Source organism: Corticium candelabrum, chromosome 11, assembly GCF_963422355.1.
Source record: "Corticium candelabrum chromosome 11, ooCorCand1.1, whole genome shotgun sequence".
NCBI classification, from domain to species: Eukaryota; Metazoa; Porifera; class Homoscleromorpha; order Homosclerophorida; family Plakinidae; genus Corticium; species Corticium candelabrum.
In genome coordinates, this window is record NC_085095.1 from 1,433,808 (window position 1) to 1,444,287 (window position 10,480).

A 10,480-nucleotide genomic window follows, 5' to 3' on the forward strand; every position below is an offset into this window, starting at 1 on the left:
TGCGTCGACGTGTTGGTCGAATTAGCGTATTGTCTCGTGAGCGGTCAAATCTTGTATTCGAACTCTACTGTGGCTCGTAATTTACACGTATGTTTGGTAATTATTTTTTATTTATTGTTGTCTGTCTCTGTCTGTCTGTCTGTCTGTCTTCATGTATTTCAATAAATTTTAGGCACAATTACAAACACTAAATATACACTAATTCTTGTAGCAATGATCTCTGTTTCAGACTTCTAGAAAAGGACTAAAACTGCCTATGCCATTTCCGTCACACGCAAATTAACTACCACAAACTGCAACTACACTGTATAATTAACGAACTAGTGAACACTACATTGTACATCCAATTCTTCACCATAACCCTATCTTCTCGAACTCCTGTTATCCTCTTCAATTTTTCTAGTATCACTCCGGCATTAGCTATCTGCACAATTACAGCTATATGTGCACACGTTTCCTCCAGTAACAGGCAAACTCAGAACGGTTTCTCTTCCCTTCACAGTCTCTTGCTCTGGACTCAAAAGTATTCAGGTATCTTTCTGCTTCTTGCCCCACCTCCCCAAATCTTCAAAGACTAACGGGATGAGTTTTGGGCTGGTAGTACCCCAGGCTAGCATAGCATATTTCTTCCTCTTGCGCTCCTCCCTTACTGAAGCCGCGAATCCATCTGCTTCTGCCAATTTTGATAAGACTTTTGTCTGCCTGTCTGTCTGTCTGTCTGTCTGTCTGTCTGTCTGTCTGTCACACTTGACAATGTCACTTTACAGGATACTGTATACATCCAATAAACCATCTGTCTGTCTGTCTGTCCGTCTGTCTGTCTGTCTGTCTGTCTGTCTGTCTGTCTGTCTGTCTGTCTGTCTGTCTGTCTGTCTGTCTGTCTGTCACACTTGACAATGTCACTTTACAGGATACTGTATACATCCAATAAACCATCTGTCTGTCTGTCTGTCCGTCTGTCTGTCTGTCTGTCTGTCTGTCTGTCTGTCTGTCTGTCTGTCTGTCTGTCTGTTACAAGAGTAGGAGTCCATGTGTTGGCGACGCCTATAGGCGCACCTAGTTACATCCAATCAAGTTGTACAAGGGTAGCACAGGATGGCAGTTCACTTTGCTCTAAGCTAAAAGATCTTGATGATCCTCAGTGCAGTCTTCTGTTACTCAGACATTGCCACGTCCCAAAAATGAATCATCTTGCCAGGACTGTATCTCCCAGGGATGTATCAGAAGCTGCGGGTATCCATGACCTCCTTACCAGAAAGACTTTCACTGACATCATAGGATTGGATCGGTTGGACGACACCAAGTGGAAACAAGCATCCCTGAAAATTAAATTCGGTGGATTCGGGCTCACGTCAATTCGAGGTACAGCTCCTGCTGCATTTTTGGCAGCATGGGCACACTCACTTAAAGAACTCCCCAACAGATTTCCATCAATGTGTCGGGACTTAGAAAATCTCTATCAAAGCAGCCCTAAGAATGATTCCTCTACCATAAGGTCAACCTTGTATCAAGCAGTGTCTAATCTTCCTCCCAAGTCAAACTTGGACGATGAAGAAGAAGTTATATATCACACTCTAGAGGAGATGATCAAGAACCCCAGGAAACTACAGCATCGTTTATCAACGGACATTTCCTGCATGGAAGCAGCAACATTTACCAATAGAATAGTTGAGGAAAAGGACGCGGGAAGAATGAGATCCTTGCAAGGACGAGGGGCGGGAGGATGGCTTGAAACAGTCCCCACTTCAGACAAGCACGCACTAAAGCAGAATGAATTTCGTCTAGCGTCTTGTCTGAGGTTGGGTGTCTGTCTGCCATTCAGTCAGCTCCTTGTAAAATGTGAGTGTGGAGCAGAGCTGGACAGAGAAGGATATCACTTGATTACATGTAAGTATGGGGGAGGTCCTGTCTGGACGCACAACACCCTAGTTTCTGGATGGAGCGAGTGTCTCAGCGATTTGCTCATATGCCACCAGATTGAGCCAAGACACAGATACATCCACACTGAAGATAGACCAGACATCACATTTTACGACGTAGACTCAGGAACAACAAAAGAGATAGATGTTGCTATGGCTCATCCCTGGAGCAAAGATACCATCAAGGGAGCGTCCACGACATGTGGATATGCAGCAACAAAACGAGAGGCAAGGAAGGAAGTAAAGTATCGCAAAGAATCATTACCAGATGGTTCTAAGCCTTTTGTTACTCCTCTGGTGTTCGAACACTTTGGTCGTTGGGGACCCAAAGCAGAGGAATTTTTAAATGAACTTGCAAAGAAGTCCAAAGACATGCTGGGAAGGAAAAATGAAGCAGCGTTTAGAAGCTATTGGAGAAGAAGATTTTCTGTGATTATTCAGAAATGTAACAGTAGAGTTGTTTTAAGAAAGCTATCTAGGCTTTCATTGAATTGTTTGGATGGACAAGACAAGCTAGAGATGGACAAAGCCATTCATAGTTCTATTCATTAATTAAAACGAAGAACAGTAGGAAAGTAGAACTTTTAGTACTGCAGCAAGTGATGTAAGTAGTGACGTTTGATGACAATAAAACAAATCTGTCTGTCTGTCTGTCTGTCTGTCTGTCTGTCTGTCTGTCTGTCTGTCTGTCTGTCTGTCTGTCTGTCTGTCTGTCACACTTGACAATGTCACTTTACAGGATACTGTATACATCCAATAAACCATCTGTCTGTCTGTCTGTCCGTCCGTCTGTCTGTCTGTCTGTCTGTCTGTCTGTCTGTCTGTCTGTCTGTCTGTCCGTCTGTCTGTCTGTCTGTCTGTCTGTCTGTCTGTCTGTCTGTCTGTCTGTCTGTCTGTCTGTCTGTTATGACACCGTACAATCAGCTGCCAAAATATCAGGTTATGCAGCTGAGTTGAGAGAAAAACGCAAAATGACAAAACATAGTCAACAGCAGTCTATTGCAGGATCTGATACAACATGTATTCCACTGGTTCTTAAACACTTTGGTTTTGGGGGCCCTGTTGCTGAAGACTATCTCGATAAGATCTCCAAAATTTCAAGAAATGCAAATGGAAAAAGCAGTGAAACAGACTTTAGAGATAGCTGGAGAAAGCAAGTGTCTATAGTTGTACAGTCTTGCAACTCTCGTGTCATTATTAAGAAGTTTTCGAAGTTGTCTAAGTGCAATTTTGATGATTATCTGTATGATAAAGACGTTCAAAATTTTGTTCATTGACTGTTATTGTTACGCATGCGTAAAATTAGCGATTGCTATTAGTAGAGTAAGAGTTCAAATGTACAATCTGGCTGGCTGTATGGCTGGCTGTCTTGCTGCCTGGCCGCCTGTCTGTCTGTCTATCTGTCTGTTTGTCCATCTGACCGGTTGTCAAAATTCAATAATTGTAATATGATTCCAGCAATTTACAATTTTAGCTACAAGTGCATCTAATCAGCATATAAATCCTACTTCAGTCTACTAGAAAGAAAGCTGATACACTTGACTACTACTGTCAGTAATATATTGTCTATTTTACCACGTAGACTGTCCTCATTTCTAGTACACACTGCAACAAACTACGAGTTACTGAGTTGAGTTCAATGTACATTGCTCGTATAATTTTGCATGTTTGGATACAGATAGTATATCGAGTGTTGATTCATGCATACATCGATTTCTAGTTTTTGAATGTCCAACATAAACTTAGTCTAAGATTACCTCTAGAGTCTACATAATCATTTCGTTTTCCTAACGAACTCTACTAACTCTTTTCCAAATACCTTACGCGCAGGTCTCGTTAGTCCCATTTGTAACAATGCTTCGATTATTTTACGGCGAGTTGCCTGTCTGTCCATCTCGTTGCACCACTTCTCCAGCATGGCTCGAGTATGCTGAAATGGTTCACTGTGTTCTTCTTGTATCACTTTGATGGTCGATACGGAAAACATTTCCGAATCTAGGAGAGCAACAAATTCACTTCTTCTTTTAGTCACGGATGCTGCGCGAGCAACGTCAGTTAACTGTCTTGCAGTCGGTGTTTCATTTGCAGAATGTGATAGTGACACTTCTACTGTGTTTTCTGATGAAACAGAAAATATACATATTAGTATACTATATATATATATATATATATATATATATATATATATATATATATCATGTTCCAGTTCAAAAGTCTGATTATCAAGCAAGTATTGTACACAAAAAGACTAGACCGTTAACGTACATAACCTTTATGAGCAACAGTAAAAGAAATGGCACGAGACTAAAAAGTTTTGCTTAAGCCGTTAAATTAATACGAGTAGCTGCCTAACGTGATTTGAAGCACGCATGCACTACTCAAGCTAGTTAGATGGTACATGTGTGTGTATGCTAGCAGTAACATGTTACTTCGCAATTAGCACAGCTAACCTTGAGGCATCCGTGCAAATTTCAACTCTGTTTATTGATTTTTTGGTACAACATTACAATGTACTACAGCATATACAGCAAAAGCGTCCTATTACAAGCAACTCTCTGAAAAGAAAAATAACGTCTAAATTCGTAATTATCGACAATCGTATCGTGGGCAGAAGGCTCACATAGCTGTGCATGGAACTACGGTGTAAACACAGCTTCAATTACTAGTGTAAACAAAATTATAGTCATAGACAATTTTAACCAAATTTTTTACAAATTTTTAAATAACTTGCTATAAGTATTACTGTTATGTGCGTTTATTTTTGCTTCAAGAATAGCCATGTGTGTATAACAACTAAAATTTCAACATGCCGCAAACCTTCATGTTGCTCAAGTGGTTGAAATTCTATGTCTTCAGGCAGAACTGGATTACGCCGTCTTCTTTGATAATGACAGACTACACCAAGTAGCACAATTGCTGTAAATGCTACAGGTGGCAATACAGACAGAACAATAATCCAAGTAATATCTAAAATTATATTAACATTTAGTAACTAAAACCGACACTGAATCTCATTTTATTATACGTACCTTGCTTTTCCGTCGTGCTGTATGTCGTTTTTTGGTTTGCAAAGACTGCAGAAACACTGACACTATCAAGCTGCTGGATACGCGCTTGAAGCCATGCCGTCTGCATACGGGATTCAGACTCTATCACACTGCCATCTTCACAAATCCATCGACAGTCCAGAACGTCACCGCTGTGCACTTCTTGTCTAAATTTGTAAGTCATTATAGATAGAGAGTTTCCAGATACATCTGTTCTTGTGCTATTTGAAGAGCCGTTGTCGTAGCTTGAAGTTTTGTTGTTGTTTATAAAGACATGCATAGAGCATCGAAACAGATCTGTTTGGTCGGTTGATGATATATACAGATTACATTGGATACAGACACTTCTGCTGTTCTCGTCACTAGCAGTACACGTATTTCCGCATTTTAGGGAAGACAGTGTGACAATTGGTTTGTCGACTACAACAAGATGACGGCAGTCCCCACGCTTGCCCTGAAGACAACACAGTTGATCCTCGTCTTGCTTCGATGCGTTACGCAGTCTTAGTATCGATCTGCCGATCGTGTCTCTGAGTTGACGATATCTGTACGTTCACTAGTTGCAGCTTTGCCTTTCCACGTAATTCGGTCGTGCACGGTTCCATTGCAGACACAATCTGCAACAAAGTCGCGTTGCTTGTGAACTACGAGCTCGTGTCTTGTTGTGTATGTGTTGAATCGGCTAGACATCAAGCAGTACTCGAGATCTAACAAGAAGAATGGAGTATACGTAAAGGTGATCTAGACATGGTTACTTGTGGTCGTGCTACTCAATTAAATATTATACAAAAACAGGACTATTGTGACAATGTCTAGAGCAGTCTAGAGAGTAAAATTATAACATATCACGTGACGTTGGTGGTCTATTGCAGGTGTTAGATCAGCGAAACAACACGTAGATAGGATCAGCAAAACAATACAAAATATGGCCAACAATATAACACCTGAGGTCTACACTAGAAATCACTTTTCCTACTCTAGCCATTTATTCAATCAAGGCTGCATAAAACGGTCATTTTAATGTGTTACTTACTCAATTATAAAGTGGGTGGTCGGGATGTTGGCGTAATAAGACACCTCAGCCGTGAGCGCTTAGCACCTCGGTAATTGGGCTCGGTCAACTACCTCGGTGATAAGCCCTCACGGCTTCAGGTCTTAGAGCACGTCAACATCCCTGCCATCCATGTTCTAGCTACCACGCTCTATGTATCCATGCGACTAGTCCGCTGGCTGTCAACTTACCCTTCACTAAATGATCGTCAACTGTTTGATCGTCCATTTCAAGAACTCTGACGGCAGCTAGTAGCAGTGATATTCGCGTAATTGCTAAACCCATGTTCGTGCTAGGTTCCTCGTACTACCAGACCCTCTCCTCGCGCTGTTGCCCCTGGTTCCCGTATAAGGACAACACCGGGAGGGTCTAGAATCAATTTTCAAGCGTGTACATGCTATGTGAACCCCCGCGCTTGAGTAATTGACGTGGCGTAGCACGTCATATGCCCTAGGCTTTGTATCTAGTTAACAGACTATTAGAGCTAGTTTTAGTAATCAGATAATAGCTCAAGTATTGTGTGAGTGCTCTTTGGGACGTTCTTGGGTAACAGACAAGAGCCGTTCCTGCATGCAGCTGCGAGAGTGGACATCTACTCAGGGTCGTAGCGTGACCTCTAGAAATGGGAGAAACTTCAGAATGCTAAGAGACACGCCCACTTTTATGTACCCACTCTTTTTATTGGCTCCTATTGACTGATACGGTAGAATCAGTGGCAAATCCAAACTGGAAAAAGGGTCGCGTGTATATACGTACTCTAGACACAGAGTAGACAGCTTTGGTCTTCACACATATTTATAGTCCACAATTTTTATGACCACGCCTACAAATGATGAGGCTACTGTCCGATCTAGCCCATGCTACGCTACGCTCATTTCTACTACAAGTAGATTAATTAACACAAGTTCGGGACAGTAAAATATCCGGGACAATAATCTGATTAGTCGATGTCGTTTCCGAAGTGCGTAATTTTCGAAAAAAACGAGTCTACGTATATGTTTTGACGTCATTATTGACGTTTCAGAGCTACAGGCGCGTGACCCCAATCTGAACCAACTCTCTCAATATACGCCACTGAGGGACCTATCGTGGGGCGCCAGGTTTTGTAGGTGGGGTCTTAAATTTTGTGACATTATGTATGTAATGTTTTAATGCGCTTTAATTAATTAATCAAATATCGGGATACTAAGGCTTCGTGTGTGAGTCACGTGTCCATGTAATATAATATTGAATTTAGTAGACAAAAGCGTTTTTTAGTAAATTATTTGATCAAACTTAATTCTACGTGACGTCTAGAACAACTACATTTATTGATATTAATTTCTCTAGACTATGGAGTACTCAGCAACTGCTGGCTCTAATGCAATTGTAGGCACATACCCTGTCCCGACAGCAAGTATAGAGGCAGGCGTTTGCACGCTTGTATAGATACGTAAGCTAACTATGTACAAGTGGGTATGCATAGATGCATGTGGTCAAAATTGAAGATTTTTTGTCATAGTACCATAGCATCTGCTACTACACCATTATACTGACACCATCATAAATAACCATGATTACTACATACCATCACGGTTCGCTGATTTACTTACTCACATAGTTAGTTACTCACTAGACAGCTCGAGCCTTTATAATTAAATCTCTTTCTTGCTATCATTATTACTTTAATTAAAATAAGGTTGATAAAATTTAGGATAAAATTTAGGATAAAAGCATTCTACGTTAAGAGCGGATTCAGTCTTCTCAATGACCTAGAAGTGCAGATCGTATCTGTGCATGTGCCACATTATGTGACGTCATTACGATAATGTTGCTATGGAGACACTATTTACTACATAAGTTACATCTACAATAAATTAGTAATTGTATTATAAAAATCTAAATTAAAATATGGTATTTAACATTGGCAGTCAAACGCAATAATTGCATTTAATGTGTTTGCACGTACGCGCATAATCATCTTCTATTTAGTTAATTTAGTTACTATCGTCAACATTGCAGTAGAATCTTAAGTTCTTAGTGGAGTTCTTTCTTGTAGACTGCTTAGTGACCTCGTGGATCTTCTTGTATGACATATTTCGTAATTGACAGACAGTTTTGTCTTTCACGTTTGATTTCGTATAACAAGATATGACTCTGTGGCAATTGTTGAACTTGGCAATACTTGATAATGATTGTGCTTTACAGTACTGTGTTTTTACTTCTGAATGTTTAAGGCTGCGTTGAATATTTACTCTTTCAACCATTCCATTCGTGGACTTCCAATGTGTAAGCCAAGATTCAAATCTAGAGAAAATCTGGCAGGCGAGTGAATCTGTAATGCTCGTCACTGTGGCTCCTATCCTTAGTGACGAGCAACTGTGGCTGCTGTTAACAAACACTGAGTGCAGTTTCCACGTAAAGTGACATTCAAAGTAGTTGAACATGTCTCTAACCAGCTGCAATAATAACGATCCGACCTACGAGCAAAAATTGATCGAGTTATGACGTCATCCATATTATTGTAAAACATTCTACCTGAACATGGTATTTTGTTTCACACAGTGAACCGTTTGGTGTGTAGAAAATCAGCAAACACACTTTCCAACGTCTATTGGACACCGTCCCTAGGTCTTGAAATATTTCATTAACTTTGATGGTTTACATTACATTTGTATTTGTTTGTGACTTACCGACATTAGCTATGCATTTCTCTTTCAATGTCTGATCCCATTTTCTATTGATGACCAACTGAGTTAGCTTACCAAACACCTGAGACGTCGATCCGTTGAAACCGTAAAGAGATCGAGACAAAACGATCTGTCCGTCTTTGTTTCTCTGTATGTCGTACCATGGAGAGATGGCAGAGAAGTTAGCACGTGGTGTGCCAAACGTCTCGATCGTCACAGATACGTTTGTGCCTGCGTTATCTATACGAACGTGTTCGAGGTGACAATATCCTGGTTCTGCAAATGCATTTATAAATCTGTAGTGGCGAACTCATAATTTTCTTGAGAATTCGTAGCGATTACGAATTGTGATTTATGACGTCACTTTTCATTGTCATGCTCATAAAATAAAATAGAGTTTTTACAAGATTTAGTGATATATAGTACAAAATACAGTTGGAGCGTTCAATGCTTCTAGAGATCTGAACAGATCGGTTCTACTGAGGCCAGAACTTAGACGAGAGTCATGCAGAGCTGCCGTGCTCTCCTCTTTCTGAATCCGCCACTGCATGCTCTCAATTTTACAATTTTCAAATCGGTTATGATATAACTAAAGTTACTTACCGTACACTTTCAAGAATATTGATTTTGTTGCAAACGCCCAAGCGTACTTGTTTGTGGCTATGCAGATGTACTCACCAGAGTCGTCCAGTCTAGCTTGCGACACAACATACCGTTCATGTACACCAAGTCGTATTACACCACTAATGTCGCGTTTCATCCATTCTAGCGTAGCAGGAGGATAAACGTGCGCTCTAATAGAACAGTTCAACTCAACATGATCACCAGAGGCTACAATCTTTCCAATAGATCGAGGATCAGCAAACTCAGGCTGAACTGGTGACACATAAATGTCAATTGGTCATTGTCTCGGTATACTGCACTATACACACCTTGCAGTGTTGCGTTAGCTTCTTCTTTTCCGGCCAACGAATTTCTGCATGTATACACTCCAGCAAACTCGAATCGAAACGTAGTAATTTGAATCATATGCTTGTTAACTATTCTCGATTCTGTTGCATTCAAACGAGATATTGGTTGTCCGTTAAATAGCCACACCGCTCCAGTTGCTCCCAAACACTGAAAGCGGATCGTATTATTTCGATTTTCATCGTGTACGTACCAGCTCCTTGGCTGTACTTCTACTGCACCCATAGACACTGGAAAGACAAACATTATATAATTTAAATTTGCACTTTTAGCATCTTTATTTGTAAATTATCCGTATACTACCTTTTACAAAACAGAAAAAGGAAAACACCAATATCTGAAGATCAACTAAGAAGAACAACATAGATAGTTGATTCTGCATACTTTGTTATATATATATATATATATAATTAGAACGTTAGGGACGAAAAGTTGCAGCCAGTGGATGTGAGCACGACAACACTACTATTCTATACCCACGTAAATTGTAATTCAGTTTTCAAAATTGGTAAGAGCGGATATGCAAATAGCATTGGACTCTATAAGAGATCATCGTTCCTTAGTGTTTGTTGTCTTTCTTCTTGTGCCCAAATTTTCAAAACGCCTTTCAGCATTTTCTTAATCTCAAAGTAACCCAAGTTAACATGAAACTTTTAAATTATTAATATTGAAATGTTAACAATTATTTAGTAAAGCGATTTTCTTGCTCAAATTTTTCGGCTGCAAAGTTTAAACTTCTAGAACTTTAGTTAGATTTTGGCTCAATCAAAATGTTTAATTTTTATTAGATAAATATAAAAATATATGCAAGAAGCGACCTATTGT

The 10,480-nt window shown here is 40.0% G+C and overlaps 3 protein-coding genes and 1 long non-coding RNA gene across 4 annotated transcripts; 1 reads left to right on the top strand and 3 right to left on the bottom strand.

The window, feature by feature from the left end:
* Positions 1–1,047: 1,047 nt before the first annotated feature.
* LOC134186916 (uncharacterized) lies at positions 1,048–2,596 on the top strand. Its single transcript, XM_062655007.1, has one exon. It carries the CDS (start codon positions 1,182–1,184, stop codon positions 2,469–2,471), a length of 1,290 nt encoding a protein of 429 aa, XP_062510991.1. The 5' UTR covers positions 1,048–1,181; the 3' UTR covers positions 2,472–2,596.
* A 963-nt stretch (positions 2,597–3,559) lies between these two features.
* Positions 3,560–6,339, bottom strand: LOC134187079 (uncharacterized). The gene is made up of 4 exons (XM_062655198.1): positions 6,209–6,339; positions 4,949–5,673; positions 4,737–4,886; positions 3,560–4,037 (listed from the first exon to the last, which is right to left on the bottom strand). The coding sequence occupies exons 2-4, from the start codon at positions 5,244–5,246 to the stop codon at positions 3,694–3,696; spliced, it is 792 nt and encodes a 263-aa protein (XP_062511182.1). The 5' UTR covers positions 5,247–5,673; positions 6,209–6,339; the 3' UTR covers positions 3,560–3,693.
* Positions 6,340–7,972: 1,633 nt separating this feature from the next.
* LOC134187405 (uncharacterized) lies at positions 7,973–8,957 on the bottom strand. Its single transcript, XR_009971099.1, has 3 exons — positions 8,690–8,957; positions 8,535–8,629; positions 7,973–8,476 (listed from the first exon to the last, which is right to left on the bottom strand). It is a non-coding gene; the product is annotated as an uncharacterized LOC134187405 (long non-coding RNA).
* A 220-nt stretch (positions 8,958–9,177) lies between these two features.
* LOC134187419 (hemicentin-1-like) lies at positions 9,178–10,043 on the bottom strand. The gene is made up of 3 exons (XM_062655537.1): positions 9,959–10,043; positions 9,619–9,885; positions 9,178–9,562 (listed from the first exon to the last, which is right to left on the bottom strand). The coding sequence occupies exons 1-3, from the start codon at positions 10,035–10,037 to the stop codon at positions 9,282–9,284; spliced, it is 627 nt and encodes a 208-aa protein (XP_062511521.1). The 5' UTR covers positions 10,038–10,043; the 3' UTR covers positions 9,178–9,281.
* Positions 10,044–10,480: the final 437 nt, after the last annotated feature.